We start from the raw sequence: 18,472 nt of genomic DNA on the forward strand, positions 1-18,472 counted from the left end.
TCTCTGTGGCTCCATTCAGCCTCCATCGCTCAGTCAATTGCATCTGTGGGCGTTGCCATAGCAACGCCTTGGAGTAGGAGAGCACAGGCATGAGTCATCATTCCGGTGACGAAAAAGGAGAGGAGAGGAGAATCAAGGAGAGGAGGGGGAAGGGTAATAGAGGAGAGGAGACAGGAGAGTCACGGAGAGCAGAAGAGATGAGACGAATGGAGAGGAGAGTATGAACAGGTAAAGGAGAAAAAGTGAAATAAGATCTAGATGAGAGAAAAGGAGGAAAGCCAAATGAGAGCTGAGAGAAACAGGAGAGTTAAACAGAGAGACAGGGGGAGAGAGGGAGGGAGAAAGAGAGAGAGAGAGAGAGAGAGAGAGAGAGAGAGAGAGAGAGAGAGAGAGAGAAAGAGCGAGACACAGGCAGATAGAGGTGGTACCTTGGTACTTAGCTGTCAGACAGGAGTCATTATAGAACAATGAGGTCTGGACCAGTGTAATAAAACACAGAGTCACATGCGAGCGTGCGCGCACACACACACACAGATATACTTGTGAGGACGTTCATGTGACTTTTCAAATGATTTCCATTTATTATAGTGTTTCTCGACGGGGGCGGTACAGCCCCCCAGGGGACGTACAGAGAAGTTTGTGGGGTGCTGGAAGCAATATTTTTTAAAGGGGTTCGCTGAGGTATTCTATATTCAAGTGCACATTATCATATCAGTATCATGGTTAGTATCATGTCAGTAATGGTCAGTGTCATCAGTATATCATGTCAGTAGCATGGTCAGTATCATCAGTATATCATGTCAGTAGCATGGTCAGTATCATCAGTATATCATGTCAGTATCATGGTCAGTATCGTGTCAGTATCATGTCAGTATTGTGTCGCAGGGCTGTCACAGCGATGTCGCATCAGGCCGCCCTCACAGCACTGTGACAAAGATGTCAGGCCCTGTCACAGAGCCGGTAACATGTTACCTGCCATTCAGTGACAAAACAAAAACAAGTCCATGAATTCAAGGCTTCATGGGGTGTGCAATTGATAGAAAAGTAAGTCACTCTTTCGGTGAACTACTCCTTTAACCTAACTACTGTAGTTCTAACCAGCACCCTGCATGCCTGACCTCAACATAATCCTAATCTTTATATCCTCCTAAGGACACTAGGTTCTCACAACAATAGCAGTACAAATACCCACCTATGGACAGACACCATAGTTCCCAGAGGACTTGTTTAAAGTACATATCTTTTTAATGTACTTTTTTTCATCTTTTATTTGAGTTCAGCTTCACAGAGATGCAGTCTCTTTAAATACAGTATGAAATAATTACATAAATACAGTCATAAAATTAATAAACAATTTACCTTCAATCTAAAACCTTTTGTTTTAAAAGAATGAAAATATGCAGGTTTTGTTCCACAACAGCTGACAAGAGATCAAACATCCATTATGGTTTAACTGGAACTGGGGTCAATCAACTTTCAGGAAGGAAGTTCAAATGCAATTTTATGCTTAGCAACAAAGCACTAATTAATTTATTTACTTGTCTGTATAAAATATGCTCAACATTTAGAATTTTGCCCCAAAACAAGATGTCATATTGATTATTTTATTTACCCCCAAAGGATTCGTCACAAAAAAGAAAATCAAAAATGTTTTACTTTCCCTGTTCTTTATTTTGAATATTACATAATCAATTTGTTGAATCAGCTGAAATGAAAATGAATTGATGCCCAGTTACAGTTTTGACCACTAACCCTGAATTCTTAGACAATCATAAGACACTTATTCATGTAAATGAGCTTTTCTAAACTTGATGACATATTATTTCACACTTCTTTTCAGTTGTATGTTTGATTGGAACTATCACAACCTCATTGTGTGAAATAAGGCACCTACTGTAGCAACACGACAGAGAACCCATATTATATCCAACGATACTTTGCCAGCCATGTGCTGATATACTTTCACCATGAGGAACACATCAGCAGAGATGTTTTCACTTCAACCACAGGTTTGAGAGCAGACAGCTAACACACATGTACAGCCTGATCATCATGTTGTATGATTACTGTAGATACAGACAAATACAGTTCATTAATACTACATATGGAGCAGTTCTGGGTTAACCCAAAGAGACAAAAAACAAGTACAGAACAGCATTGGGTCTCCAGCACTTTGAGAGACATTTGGTTGCAACTATGTGTAAATGATTGTACTGAGTTGCATTGGTGGGTGCTTCTTTCTCTCAGGAGTCACCCGTGTGTAAATGTGAATACAGTCAACCATACAGAGTGAACTGAGAGATGATTGATCCATGTGGCTCAGCATTTAAACCCTGCATCTCCAAACAATCACAGTCAGAAAAACAGAGGCAGTGTGGTATTTTAAAAACAGCAGTAGAAATCATTGGTAGAAACATGTACTGGACAGTACAAAGGGTTTTGGCGGGGTGGATGGTCCAAACCCAGACCTGCACTCACAGTCCCCAGTGGATTGCCCTTGAGCAAAGACACCGAACACGCTACCTGCTCAGTGCAAGCCTCTGTGTAAGAAAATGCCTAAAATAGAAATGCACAGTAAGCAGCCCCACTAATAAGGATAAAGTCTAACCTGTAAATTAAACTCATTCAACCACGATCCTAACAGGATTGCAGTGCCATAATATTAGGTTCATGTAACTACAAAATGTTAAATGATGGTTTCAGGAATGAGGCCCCAGGTGTGAGTGCATGCATGCGCATCTGTATCTACACACATGCATTTATGTAGGTGTGTGTGTGTGTGTGTGTGTGTGTGTGTGTGTGTGTGTGTGTGTGTGTGTGTGTGTGTGTGTGTGTGTGTGTGTGTGTGTGTGTGTGTGTGTGTGTGTGTATATAAACATGTACAGTGTTTCCAGCAGTGGATTCAGGATGTGAGACTGACGGAGTGGCGTGGGACCAGCTGTGAATTGGACAGACAGTCCGACTGACAGGCAGGTAAATGAATGTCCCACTCTGAGCAGGTTTTGTCTTTGGGTTTTTCGTGGTGAGGACATACTGCTGGTACATAGAATAAAATGCTTTAAGAATGGATGGACAGGCAGGTTTAATGATGTCATGTTGTCCTGGCTTAGATTGGAGCATTGGTTTACATTATTTGTTTGCGCTCAAATGTAGAAGATGTGGATAGGCACATAGTCTGACAGACAGATGGCTGGACAGACAGACGAACAGCCCTGTGTCTTATGGTATTTAGTCCTTGGTGTTCATTGGGGAGAGGGGGAGAGAGAGAGAGAGATTTGTCCCATCTTGCTGGGGTCTCACCTGAGGACAACACAGACAGACTACCTCCTCAAAATAAAATGGTTGCTGGGAGGGAGAGGGGGAAGGATGGATGCGTGAGTAAATTGTAAAAGTAAATCCTCATGTCTCTTGGTGTAGAATGGGTTTAGTTCAGGTAGTGATTCAGGTTTTCAGGTGTAGGTACAGGTGTTCAATCACTTAGGTCGAAGTGCAGGGCAGGGCTCTCTGCGACGGGAGAGGAGGGGCCAGCACTGGACACAGCACTGGAGGGAACACTGCAGTCTGCACACACACACACACACACAATTTTTGTGTTACTGTCGTACTGTTGTACAAATTGTACAATGTCATCATATGAACACATACAGCATCCTAACAGCATGAACATCACTTCCTCTCAGTGGTGTTAAGTAACTAAGTACATTTACTCAAGTACTGTACTTAACTCATTCACTGCCTGAATTATTTCTGGCCGCGTTTTGCCCACTGCCACTGGTCTTTGGGTCAAATTTGAAGAAAAAATAAATAAAAATTGCGTTTTTTACGTCTTGGCAGAATTGGTAATTGGAAATAATTATGTTTTTTACGTTCTAGGCAGGGAATGAGTTAAGTACAATTTTGAGGTATTTTTTTTACTTTAATGGAGTATTTCCAATTTTCAATACTTTTACTCCACTATATCTCTGAGGCAAATATTGTAATTTTACTCTACTACACTTCAGCCCTATATATACTTCGGCTATTTGAAAATAGCTCTTTTGAAAGAGCTTTCAAAAGATTTGTATACATTTTTAACATATAACTTGTGAAAGGGTACATTCTGCATAATGAGGACTTTTACTTTTGGTACTTTTTGTATATTTTGATGTCAATACTTTTGTACTTTTACTCAATTAACAGACTTTTACTTGTAACAGAGTATTTCTACATTGCACTATTGATACTTTTACTTAAGTAAACAATGTGAGTACTTCTTCCATCACTGCTTCCTCTGGTGGTCAATATCTGGCTGTAATGCTGACTCATCCCTCCCTTCTTCCATTCATCCCTCTATATATACACTGTATAAATGTATATCACTGCCTGGTCTTCTGTCTTCAGATGATGTGGCTCTAATGCTGACTCATACTTTCCTTCCTCTATCCATCCGTCCATCTCTCTATCCGTCTCTCTCTCTGTCTGGTCTTGTCTTCAGTTTATGTGATGCTAGTGGAATGACTTTGTTAACCTTTCTCTTTTCCATTCATCTTTTTTTTAATTCTCTCTCTCTCTCTCTCTCTCTCTCTCTCTCTCTCTCTCTCTCTCTCTCTCCATCTCTCTCTCTCTCTCTCTCTCTCTCTCTCTCTCTCTCTCTCTCTCTCTCTCTCTCTCTCTCTCTCTCTCTCCTCTCTCTCTCTCTCTCTCTCTCTCTCTCTCTCTCTCTCTCTCTCTCTCTCTCTCTCTCTCTCTCTCTCTCTCTCTCTCTCTCTCTCTCTCTCTCTCTCTCTCTGTGGCAAAGTCAGACCATGTACAGTTGTATTCATACAGAATACTTATTTAGGTAACCACTTACAAGCCCTATTTTCTAAAATAGGCGATCCACAAGCTCACAAAGCGTTACATTGTAATGCGCTGTGAGCTTGTAGATCTGCATTTTTTTTTTATTGTTAATCAAATATGAGCCTATATTGACATGCAAGAAAAGACAAGAAAAGGAGGAAACCAAACAATGGTGAAACCGCTAGGGGGAAAAAAGGGAAAGAAATAAAGGGAGTGAGGCAAGAAAGAAGAAGAACACAGAAAAGGTGAAGTAAGAGAGAGATAGGGACAAGTCAAAGTAGCGGTTCCACTAATTGACAACACGCATGAAGTTCAAAATTAATGACTCAATCAAGAGGAGAAGACAAGCCAAGGCCTTGAGAAGAGATGAAAGGATAAGAGAGGGATGGGGTGAAGGGAGAGAGTTGACAGTAAATGTAAAGGGGTCGTGTTGTTCTTCCAGGCCTACTTTTCTCTGCTCTTAATTGTTATCTTCTTCTACACAGGGTTTGTTTTAATTTAGCTCAGCTGACGGTTAGGATGCGGGGGTGGGTATTATCCATGAGCACTGGCACAGCGGTTCACACTCAACCCTGTTATCTAGTTGGGCTGTTAAAAGCTTCACAGACTTGTTTGACAGCACTATCATCAGTGTTGTGTAAATTAATGGTTTTTGTTCATATTTTCAGACATTTAACCACTTAACCCCTCAATACTTAGTAAAGTTCGGCAAATGTCTTTGCCGAAAATAGCCGATCTATAAGCTCACACCGTGTCGCGCTTGGGAACTTATAGATCTGCTATTTTTGGCAAATGATCCACCCAGAACAGAAATGCTAGGATTCAAGTAAAACAAAAAAAAAGGTTCCTATCACACAAAGTTTTGGAACCCTGATCTATAAGCTCACAATGCTACACCTGCATAAGTATAGTATAGAGTGAGTTAACTTACACCATGTAGGTCTGCTGGTGGGAAGCAGGGACGCCTCGGACCCCGAGGAGGACAGCGGCTGCGGAGGGCTGTAGAGCTGGCTCTGGGAGTCAAACAGGGCAGACAGGGCTAGGGGAGACACACACAGGGAACAATTACATTTATATCTGCAGTCTGGCCTACATTTTACATAATATGCCTGATTTATACTGATATATGCCTGAGCCTGATACAGTACGCTGGTGGAATAGCAGATCTGTACAAGCTTACATCGCGTTTTAAGTAGCCATGTAATAAGCAGGATAATAGACAGCGACAATCCACCCGACAGGGTGACGCAGGCCTGACATGAATCTGATGAGGAAAGGCGAGAGCCTGAAAACGTCACAGCAGCACTCAGGCGCAATACAAGATTCTGCAACTGGAGCCCAGTCAAATCTAGTCCTGTATATTGCACTGATCAGAGCAATGGTCATGAGTTATGGCCATTTGAAATGTTAAATACTGGTGTGGCTATTCTCACGGCAGACCCCTGAAAAGCGTTTGTGCCAGATTTGGTGCAGATCGGAGAAACGTGCGCCTCACAAGTCCGGATGATACGTTTGTGACGTCCACTGTCGGTCCACCCACCCTCTAGGCAATTTTAATATAGGATTACTATTAGACACACTTTATACAGGTATGCTACAGTAATACATATACATAGAGTATATATAAAGTGTATACTCTATACCAGGGGTCTTCAAAGTTTTTCAAGGACCCCTTAGCTGAGAGAGATGAAGCAGGGACCCCCACTACATACTGTATAAAACTGTGTTGCAGATTAAACTTTTTTTCATAGATTTAATAGATAGCTGGATTCATGTTAATGTGTATTTTCAGATAGTTAACCTTTAAACCCTCAATATTTAGTCAACTTGACCGTTGGCTCTGTACTTTGTCTGCTCTTATCCCCTCTACACCGACTCTCTGAAAATAGTCGATATACAAGCTCACAACGCCTCATTTGTAGATCTGCTATTTTCGGCTAATGTTTCCCACCACACAAAGATTTGGCGTTCCCCGTGTAGTAACTCTGAGGACCCCCTATTGAAGACCCCTGCTCTATACAGTACACACATGTAGTATATAAAGTACATCATATTTACACTTCAGTACCCATAGCATCATTGGTAAGCGCTCGTATTCTTCAGACATACGTACCCTTCATGGTCTTGGCGTGGGCCTCACTGCTGCTCTCACACATGGTGCCAAGGAACTCATCCACCTGCTTCAGAGACAGGGAGTTGTGGAGGGTCTCCAGGGGGTATATAGAGGGCACCATGGAACAGCCTTCAAAGCCTACACAGGGAGACAGACCAGCCAATCAAACCTCACCTCTCTCGACCTGACACAACAAACAGTACTCCAGTATGCTGTACCAATACTACAGTCCTGTGTGTGCACATGTCCAAGCAGCCGCCCATTCTCTGGTGATTAGACCACATTGACTTCAATGTGGGTTCGTCTAATGGTGCAGAGCAGTTCTGACCATACAGGATAATGAAATGTGTATAAGGGATAGGATTAAATCACTTTCGATTCAAACCTAAACAAAAACAAAAGTAGGCATTGATTAAAAACATTTCCGTATACGTTGGATATGAGAATCTGTAAGTGCCAAAAGCCACTTCCTTAACTCATTGAACAGAAAATTACTCGACCCAGCCCTGTAATATATCATTAGGTACAAACACCATTAAAGACATGGGGTGTCCCATAAGGCACCATAATAAAGGACCATATCGAATTCAATCATTTTAACCATTTAACCCGTAGATGGCACAAAAGAAGCCAAGTCTTTAGTTCCCTTTTAAGCATTTCATCATAAAATGGTGTACTGTAAAAATAAAAACCACTGCAGCAACTGCACTACAGCAAGCTGACACATATAAACACATGCGCAGCCAATCCAGTCCAGTGGCATTCAGTGTAGCCCGACCAAAGGACACAACGATAAACCGGTATCTTGGCGAAGCGGAATGGAGAGGAAAGAGGATGCTTCAGTTTCACCTCTCCCCGAAGAAACAATCAGCCATCAGCCTTGCATTCCTCCATCAGTAATCTACAGAATTATAACGGGTGAACAACAAGTGAAAAAGCTACACAGCATGTCTGGGAACAGAGACAACGAGCTGCAGGCCTAAAGGGAGGCGTTTGTACAGTAGTTACATTCAAAGGATCTTCAGTGTGGGTTTCTATAAATTATAAAGTTGCTATAAATAAACATACAAGTAATAGAAGTAACAAGTAATAGAAAGGAAGCACATCACAAAAAATCTGACCCGCTTTGCATGTTACATGCCATCAATTAATTCATCCAAACAGCAAGTAATGATCTGTCAATATTTACTGTATATCATATAGGCTGTGTATCACGGTGTGATAATCAATGCCCAATAGTGGGTACTAGAGGTTAGAGACAATCCCCTGAGTTCAAGCACCACCAGCAGGATGTTAAATAATCTTATGGATGGATAACATTCCATGGGCTTGGATGAGTGGTGTGGTGGCCATTCTTACTCTGTCCCTCTCCACTGTATGTATACTCTCTGGCACAGCAGAAATAATAAACCCACTAAACAAATGCTACACCCACTGGTATTTGTCTTTTCCCAAGCTTATCGAAACCGAAGGCCTGTGTATCTTCAGTACGCAAGGTGTAGGCTAGTCTGATGTACTGTCGCCGCGCCCGAGGTTGGATAATGAGAGCAATGACGAATGCTGGCCATAATTTGATAATACCCATTGACTTATTTATTAACAAGAAAGCATTGATTATAAATACTTTAATTCAACATTACAGTTATTGTCAGCAGTGGACCGCCCTGGCGATTCCCCAAGCGAGGGAGTTGGCTAAAAATACAGCAGGTGCTGCAGGCTGCCGGTCTTGCCATTATGCAGCCACGTTATATGAACTGGTGAAAGGTCACCGGTTTCCGCTCTTGCGTTTCATTGCACTCCAGTAAACTCCAGTGTCACATAAACTCCAGTGTCTCCTCAGCTGTGAATTTTAACACAACATCTGCAGCAACCGTGTTTTACATGGTGAGTTCCTTCAGCAGTGAGGACGTTCGCAGTGAGAGCTCAGCTTGTGCCGATTGGTCAGCTGCGGTATTACCCCTAGGACTGATATGGCAGCTGACCTACTGTACAGAATCAGAACAAGCTTATTATCACCCTCTTGGTCCTTTTATCACCCCTGGGATAATATATACCTGTGATAATACTGTCAGTGGTAGGAGTTTCATTCAGAACTACATCTGCCTTTATTAATAATGCAAAAAGCGATCAAAAACAACCTCATTAAGTGTCTTCTCTTCCTCTGCTTTTTTTCTCTTCCTCTGTCTCCACGTCCCTCTCTTTCTATCTCCATCTACCCCACCTTGTTCTAACTCTCTCTCCCTGTCCTCTCTATATCATTGACATTCAGCTCATACATCCAAAGAACTATGTGATACTACAATGCACCATTCACTCAACACTTATCTCACACTCTCTCTCTTGCACACAGGCACGCACACAGAATGGAGAACAGAGAGGAGGAACTACGTAAGCCAAGAAACAGAAAACAGCTCAGCTCTCTTCAAGTAACACATGTAGACAACTAGTAAATCGCAGTCCACATGAACACACATCATGCATGCATAAACAAATGCATCATGCCAAAATCTCACTGTTCTGCCCAAGAGAAAGTGTGAACCAGGTGTGAACAAATCAAAACCTCTGGCAGTGATTCCGTTCTTCTCTGATGACTCGGAAGAACGTGAGGATTGACAAGCTGCATCAAAACGTGTCCTATAAATAATTCTCCATGAACATCAGCAGTTTATGAGCAGCCCGCACGAACCAAAAGAAGCTAATGACGGGACAGGATTTTAATCGCAAATATCTGTCATCTGGTCAAGAAGTCAGAAACGTCTTTGTCTGTGTGCCGAGGAAGGCTCTGATACTAGTGCATAAGTGTCACGCACCAAAAATATCCGATCTACAAGCTCACCACGCGTCACAGCTCGATGCACTGTGAGCTTGTGGATAAGCTATTATCGGTGCGCAACACCAGTGCGAAACTAAGTGCTTTAGTGGTTCCCAGAGAATTGTGGCCAAATCAATTACATCAACTCCTGCCAGAACATCTCTGGTTCCAAAACCTTGACAAGCTGTGTGCTCCAGATGGCAGTAGTACTGGAGTCCAGAATACAACCTGGACTCCATTACACTGAATAATTTACTGAATTTATTTTTTTGTTGTTGTTTTTTTACTATCCATATCCAAAATGTAGGTCTTTTCACTGATGTATGCATGCAAACATTAATCTAAACAAACATTTTAAAGCTTCAAAGTGTGAAACGAAGGAAACTGAACATCTTTAATTCACTGAATCGCTATGCAGTGGAGCAATACCGTCTCACCATGGGGCGCCATACTGCAGTTAGGAATTGGGACTTGAAGACAGTGCATGCATATGGAACACTGCATGCACGCTTCAAACCCTTCTGGCGGAGAGGCGTGGTTGGTCAGCACCTTCTGTTCACGCTGCATAGGCTGCCTTCTTTTGCACTCTCTAATGTACAGATTTCACACAATACTGTGTTATAACACAGTATCATCATTCAAACAAATGGAGCGTATGACCCACTTGCAAACAAGCCAAAACTACACCTTTAACTCGCAATGGTGTGCAAGTTAAGGCTAGCCGCAAAACAGAGAATGGGATCTTTGTCATGAAATAGACCGGATGCAACTGATGCTTATTGTGACAGGCATTCAAAGTGACAAACAGCAAAAAAAGACATTCAGAGAAACCGAGCGACAAAGTTAAACTCTGGCATTCAAGTGACTGATGGGAGGAGTAGCAAAGAGTGCTGTGAAAAGCTCAGGATTCACTGAAGGTCTGAACACTGACTGAACACAGCTTAGAGGAGCAGGAGAGAGGGGGGGGGGGTAGAAAGGAGAAGAAAAAGAAGGAGGCGGCAGCGGGGTTCTACAGCGTCTGACCGTAGGGACACTCAGGATGTTCCCGGCTGGACGACGACAGGCTCCCAAGGAGTAGCAGGTGGTGGTATGGGCAGCGATGGGGGTACTGGGCCAGCACCCGGTCCACACACAAAGAGGGGCAGTCTGGGGGCGCTGGCTCAGAGGACAACTGGACCACAGAGTGCTCCTCTGTGGGCTCTGGGGAAGAAGGGATGAAGAGGAGGAGGAGGAGAAAAAGAGAAAGCATAGTAGGAGAAAAGGAGAGGAGGTGGTATGATGGGGAGGAGCTGTGCTGACGGTTGTGGTTGAAATGATGGATGCCAGATAAATGTATAGAGGAGAAAAACTGAGTCAGAGAGGAGGGAATGTTTCCGATAAAATCACATACGTTGGGATTGTGTCAGCCTTTTTTCTGTTAGTGCCAACAACGTAAACAAATAATAACCTAATGTTTCAATCACACACAGCTAGGTGTGTCACAATATAACCGGCCAAGAAATATTGCAATTGCAACTGTATTGCTGGTGACATTTACAGGAGTGGATACTGTGTGATATGAAATTAAAGCTTACATTAATCATTGTTAAGTTGACAACTGACTAGTCACAGCTGCCCTTGTTCAACGAGCCTCGTTGACCTACTTTAATGTAAAGTCCAGCAAGAGGCAATTTCTGCCCCATCAAGTAGATATGACTGCATCAAAGGATTCACAAGCACCTTCTCTGGTATCATGGAAAAGTGCTTTACAAAGAAAATATATTAAATGTACTCCGATTCCACCACAGCAAACTGAAGATTGGCAATGTTGATGATAATTGAAAAAAAGAATACAAAATATTGCATCATATTGTTATTGTGAGCCCAACAGCGTATCGTGAAATTGGTATATTGTGACCCTACACACAGCTATAGAATACTGCATTGAACATAAATACTTTACATGAGGACTGAGATGTGTATAAGAGATGACGTATAAGAGGTCCATTGTTGTTATGTACTGAGGAACAAACGCCTCTAAGACAAAGTTCTATGCTGCACATATTGCATTTTAGAAGCAACTCCCTTTTGATTTAAAAGCTAACTAAGCAAAAAAAAGGACAACCTTCATGTCAAATAGACAACAGCAGGAGACATCAAAGCCAAGTTAGTACAAATAAAAGGAATCAATGAATCAAACAATAAAAGGGCTACAGAGTCACCGGTGGAATACAGATACCAGATTCCCTCTCAGATATCAATAACCCTTCATCTTATCAACATGTGAACCGCTTGGCTAAAAATCATCAATACCATCAGAAACGCAACAACAATTCAACCTTTACCTGATACCTAAGGCTTTAGTTTATAGGGATGCTTGTTTAAACAGGGTTGTTCAGACGATGAGAAAGGAGTAGCTGATGCCGGGGTCATACGTTAAGTGTTGGCATTTATAATCTCGTAAATTTGACTTTCACTGTGTATAATACATGTCGTAAAAATGAAGTTTGATGAAGTTTGATTTGATAACAGTACATCTGAAGATATGAACCTGCAGCTTTTCGACAGGATTATTCAAAAATGGCATTTGTAAATTAACAGATGGAACAGTGGAATGATAACTAGAACAATGCTTTATTTTAAGTTGCTCTGGATAAGAGTGTCTGCTACGGTAAATGCCTAAATTGTAAAATTGTACGACAAAATAATAGAATGATCGATAGACATAGTTCACTTAGTTCAAAACATGAGGTGAAACTGCAACTTAATGGATGATAACAAAGCAACAGCGTGGTTATGAACCCTCTGGTGAGCCCAGCCGGCCACATGCTGCATGATGCCTCATTCATCTGGGATTCTGCTGCCAATTGGCTCATTGACCTCTCTGAAACAGAATGAACCTCGACCAGTATCATCCAGTCATACTGCAGTGTGACTGGGGTGGTAACTATGAATGTTGTATGAATGATGTTTGAATGTTGTATGGAAGCTGTACAGTATGAATGTTTTATGAACGGTGTATCAATACTGCATGAAGTGACGTTTGAATCTTTTATGGATGGGTGGATGATACCATATAAATGGTTATGTGAATATTGTATGAATGATTGAATGCTATGTAAATTGTTGTATGAATGCTGGTCTCCCGGGTGGAAAGCCAACATCTTATCCACTTAAAGCCTAAATGGGAATTCCCCCTTGGCGGGGGGAGATATTAGACTTTTTGTCATCAGGCAGAGGATCTGAGCCACTCTGCTACACTGTATTAATGTTGTTGATTGTATACGAATGGCTGTATGAATTCTGGTATGGCTGTGACTGTATGAATGCTGTATTAATGTCCTATGAATGCTGTATGTATGAATGCTACTGGGTGTCGACTGGGGTCTGTGTACAGTTGGCATGTTATCCCCGTGTCCATGTGGGTTTTCAACCACCAAAAGACATGCATGTTACAGTACTGGTACATGACCGTGCCACTGCCCTTGATTACAAACGCAGCTGGTCCCAGGCTGTCCACTGCTCCTAATGGTTAAGATGGCTTCAATACAGAGGACTCATTCTGTCTATATATAAATGTACTTCGCGGTCAATTCACTTAACCAGACTCTGTGGAACACCAGTCATTCATTCAAATCTGTTGGTAGCGCAACATATTTACACAGACTTCTGCTTCTCCATCTGGTACAACACACACACACACACACACACACACACACACACACACACACACACATACACACGTACACGTTTCTATTAATTTTGTTCCACTGTTTGTCACTTGGAGAGAGACAAACACATACTGTAGGCAACTCTGCTGGGATTCAAACCTAACTTCTATCTAGGGTGGTGGACAAATCCTTATTCCGTACAATGTTCAGATATGGGATTCAATCCTAGGCCATAAAGGCCCTTCCAACGTGAAGAAGGTCCAAGACGGAATACTTAACCACTCAACCGTCAATGAGTTACAGAACATAGCCACTCAAAAGTCCATTCAACTTCAGACTTATTCATTCTGTCTCTGAACAGACTGTCACATTGACAGGCTGTTTCGGGACAATTGATGTGAGGCAATACAATGTAAAACAGTAAAAGCTTAAAAAGAGACACTACACCCACAGAGAAGGAGAGAGTGCTTCAAGCCTTCACGCTCAATTTTCATCTGCTCCTTTCCTCCTTCTCAGAGACCATACAAACTGGTATTGACGATTTCATCCAAGTGAGACCAACTCATTATGCACGGCCGCACAGGACAGCCTTGATATAATAAAGGACTGTTACACAACATTGCATCATTAAAACCATGGTGACAGACTGTTTGGACAGTGAACTGGATCAAAAAGTGGTGTGCCATGTTGCCATCACTAGGACAAACATCCAAATGTAACCATGGAATAAAGCAAAATAAATTCTGATTTGACTGAAAATGTTGCTGCTGTTCTATTGACTTTGGCCATTTTCCTTCCACACCTCCTGCACGGAGCGCGTGACCCGAGATGATGTTGGAATCCAGCACACAACACCACTGGTTTTGATAATGTGGATTGTGGAAGTTAAATGGTGGATTTGTGGATAGGACTCTATATGAACAAACTTGTTATATCAACAAAAACGCATCGCATTCTGTTTGTGTGACACAAGGTTTTGAAAGTGAAACTGGCCAAAGTCACTGGCCACCTACTTGTACAGCCAAACAGTCGAACAAATCACAGATTGAGGCTTTAACCTTTGCTGCTTTTATGACATTTCTGAGACCAGTTCATGTTTATGGAAGATGTATTCCATTGCTAGTTTGACCACTTAAAATACTCTTTAATCTTAAAATAACTGATAACTGCTTCCATAAAAGACATGCTGACTGCTATGGAATCCAAATGACTGAAATCAGTCGAGAACTTTAATCTATGTGTAACATACATGCTCTGACTCCACTGCGGTTCGTGTGGACTAAAATGAAAGACAATAGAGCGACGAAGTCTGACATAATTTACACATCCTTTGTTTTTCTACCTGGTTTGCGGTTTTCCACCCCCATTCTGAATCCCCATAGACGTATTTAATATCGCGTCAAATAAGAACTGTGTTCCAAAAATAAACAAATGACCCTGGCGGTTTTACTCTTATGGATATGAAGCATCAACTGACGGTGAGAAAACGCTAATGTTACTTCCGCCGAATTAGTTAAATTTTCGCCAGAAACAGACTGTATCAAATATAAGTGACTGACTATCATAAACGATACAGAACCTCCTCCCTGACAATATCGCCAGGACAGTTTGTTTATTTTTGGACCACAATTCTTATATGAGACGATTCTATGATGACCCAATGTTATTCTCCCTAGCGAAATTACTTTACGAACCTGGGGATGAACGAGTGACGTCAGGACTTCTGTACTCTATAGTGGACCTCAGCATACGTCTGACTGGGAATGTCCATGCAAAGCGCAATTGTCGCGACTGCACAGTGCCTAGCGTTCTACTTCACAAGAACAATGTTGGTGTGACTAACGACTATGGGACATTTGTTTTTACATGCATAAATGATCAGCTACAATGCAACATTGATAAGTTGGCATTTCAGTCTGGAGCCTTGGCTTGTGCCAGCGTATTGCATGGTACCGGTACATCCAATGAGCCCGGAGGGACCGGAGCTGTGTGTCCCGTAAGCCGGACACACAGCTTGCGCCCGATGGGCAAATTCCAGTCCATAGCCTCGTGGGACGCATATCCCATAGCCTGGAGGGGTGATTGCTCTGTAATTATTCATTCACAAAATTGACAGTTGTCATTGACTGGTTTGAAACATATTCAGGGCCCTTGGCCTGCTGGTAGCGTGCATAAGAAATATGACGCTGATCGGCCTAGTCATTTGCGAGATTAGCTGTGGGGACGCACGCACGCACACATACACACACACACGCACACACGCACACACACACACACACACACACACACAGGGCTGAACACAATATCTCCGCCTGGCAAAGACACTATGTATGAACATGCGCTCAAACCCAACAGAATGAAAGCATCACTTCAGGGAACGGGTTGGATTGGAGGACATGTGATGATGTAAAGCCACACGTGGGAATATATAAAAGGATTCCTTATCCATACATACATACATACAGTATATCCTGTGGAGAGACTGAAGTCAAAGGTCAGACATATTCCCATACAGAAAAATAGCACATTTCTTATACATTTATGAATATGCTCAAAGATATGTTCCTAAACATACAAGAATCAGACAGTAATGTGTCTGAGGCAGTATTTTGGGAACTGGTCAAATAATTAATTCTTCTTATAATTACTACAAATATACTCTAAACAGATTTGTAGTATATTTTTGCCTAAAAAAAAATTACTTAACATTTTTGCATCTTAGGAATCATATATATGAATATATTTTTAAGCACAGGTGAAATGTAGTTTTTTGCTGTATGAATCAAGAGGAACGGGCAGATCAGCGTTAGAGGTGAGTGTTGACACCAACACAACATACAAACACAAAAGACGTGTTGTAAAAAAGATTTAATAAAAAGGAAAACTCTGGAGAGATTCAAACCATGATCTGGAATACGGCACATTTAATAGGAATTACGCAAACCAACGACAAACTCCCCCAAAACGACGGTACACTCAGAACGTCCCTCTTTCCCTCTAGTAAAAGAGGAGCATGCAAGATGAGAGGAGAACTGGAGGAGTGATGAATACTTGAATAAAGACAGACATACCATTAGTCGGATGCCTGGCAAACGACACAGAAAATCTCTTTACTGGTGGCATAGAGAGCAGCTCTGAGGAGATAAGAGAGGCAACTGTGTTACTGGGCAGGTAGGCTTCAGGGTTCACCATGTGTACATCTGACGGTAAGAGGATAGGTGGGCACCATGGAAGAGTGGGCACCTCCATGTTAAATTGGCTATGTTTTCCAAAATGTTACAAGTAAAGTATACAAGATTATCGAAAAATCACATGGATGCAAAAAAGTCGTCATAAGTCATCCTTGGCAGTGAATGAGTTCCTTCCTGCTTAGCGTATTTGGGGAAACGGCAGTATCTTTTTTTCTTCCTGCATTTTTAACGAGACATGCTATATTCAACGGCCTATAACAAGCAAACGGGGGGTCACAATGATTTTTTTTGTCTCGCGGAAGCACAGTGAAACCCTCCGTGTTTAGCAACCGTTGGGGGATCGATCATACTGGATATAAATATTCTGTGACTAGTTGAAAAACCAAAAATCGCTGGCAGTGGGCGATTTATTTATTTATTTATATCTGTCAGTGAAAGAGTTAAGACCATTTTTGAATTATTTTCTTTTTTTTAATTTTGGACAATTTAGCCAATTTTACATCAAGGTGCCCAGATGTTCCTAGTGCCCACCTATCCTGTATCCCATCCGACTATTGGATGGATGAGGGTGCACGTGTGTTGTGTGTGTGTGTGTTTGTGTGTGATTACTTGGCCTGCAGGAAAGGTAATGGAAAACCCTATTATCCGCATCAGCAGGTACTTTTACCATCAGTTAGTACTGAATCTATTGAAGCTGTTGATACAAACAGCAATGCTGCCTGGTGTGTGTGTATGTGTGTGTATGACAGCATTCCAAATATGGCCCCCTACAGTGAGTTTTGTTTTAGAAAAATGTTGATGAGATGGGGTTAGCCAAACCATCAGATGGACAAATCCCTGACACACACATCATCTGTGTGTGTGTGTGTGTGTGTGCGTGTGTGCGTGCGTGCGTGCGTGCGTGCGTGCGTGCGTGCGTGCGTGCGTGCGTGCGTGCGAGAGAGAGAGATATAGAGAATGAGAGTGAGAATGAGAATGAAAACATTGTCAGATGGAGAGAGAGAGTAGCTAGTTCTGTCAGATCATCAGTGTGTTTGTTTATTTGCCAGCCAGGAGGACAGAGGAGGTAGAGAGAGAAGAAAGGGAGAGGAGAGAGTAGATGGATGTTTTGGATGAATGGAGGCATGCAGAGGACTGCCACTGAGGTGATGTCATGTATACAGAGACTCCAACTTCACTTCTAACCTTTGTTCTTCTTTCCAGGCTTTCTTTCCTCTATCCTCCTTCCCACGCTTTATTTTCTCACCATCCTTTTCTTCCCTGCATGGTTATTTCCTATATCCCTTCCTTCTTTAATATCTTCCCTCAGTAGCGTTAGCACAGTGATGAACAAAGTTAATGACTGGAGAGGGTACAGAATCACCGCCTACTCACTTGTGTCTAGAGTTTTGCCACCAGTTATTGCCATGTGCTCAATAAACTGAAAGATTTTTAAAAAAAATGAATCTAACCAAATGAAATGAATGCATGAAATGTGGGCAAAACCTTGAAATTTGAAGCCTACAGATAATTATGCTTGATGTTACAGCACTAAGCCAGTTAGAGGCTTCCTGTAAAAGTGACCCAGGAGATACAGAGATCTGAACCCTTTTCTAAAATGAACAGCGTTGACGTCAGCTCAGACCCACACCTGTCTCCCAGACTACAGAACAAAACATGATGTAACTGCAGAGAGAGAGAGAGAGAGAGAGAGAGAGAAAGAGAAAGAGAAGCAGAGAGAGAGAAGCAGAGAGAGAGAAGCAGAGAGAGAGAGAGAGAGAGAGAGAGAGAGAGAGAGAGAGAGAGAGAGAGAGAGAGAGAGAGAGAGAGAGAAGCAGAGAGAGAGAAGCAGAGAGAGAGAGAGAAGAGAGAGAGAGATTGTGGTGGGGGGTACATGCATCTGCTCCCT

The 18,472-nt window shown here is 42.1% G+C and overlaps 1 protein-coding gene across 3 annotated transcripts in view; it reads right to left on the reverse strand.

Moving 5' to 3' along the window:
• Nucleotides 1–2,768: 2,768 nt before the first annotated feature.
• The window catches only part of ppip5k1b (diphosphoinositol pentakisphosphate kinase 1b), a 68,017-nt gene continuing 52,313 nt past the window's right edge, over nucleotides 2,769–18,472 (reverse strand). For 2 of the 3 annotated variants that reach the window (XM_080436759.1, XM_080436757.1), the window contains 3 exons: nucleotides 6,932–7,069; nucleotides 5,750–5,857; nucleotides 2,769–3,561 (listed from right to left, as the gene is read on the reverse strand). In XM_080436759.1, coding sequence (XP_080292885.1) covers nucleotides 3,470–3,561; nucleotides 5,750–5,857; nucleotides 6,932–7,069 — 338 coding nt within the window. In that variant the 3' untranslated portion in view covers nucleotides 2,769–3,469. Of the gene's footprint in view, nucleotides 3,562–5,749; nucleotides 5,858–6,931; nucleotides 7,070–16,464; nucleotides 16,528–18,472 lie in introns of all 3 variants that reach the window. The other variant, XM_080436758.1, reaches the window with a different exon arrangement.

The sequence above is a fragment of the Gymnoscopelus braueri genome (assembly GCF_963280865.1).
Source record: "Gymnoscopelus braueri genome assembly, chromosome: 9".
NCBI classification, from domain to species: domain Eukaryota; kingdom Metazoa; phylum Chordata; class Actinopteri; order Myctophiformes; family Myctophidae; genus Gymnoscopelus; species Gymnoscopelus braueri.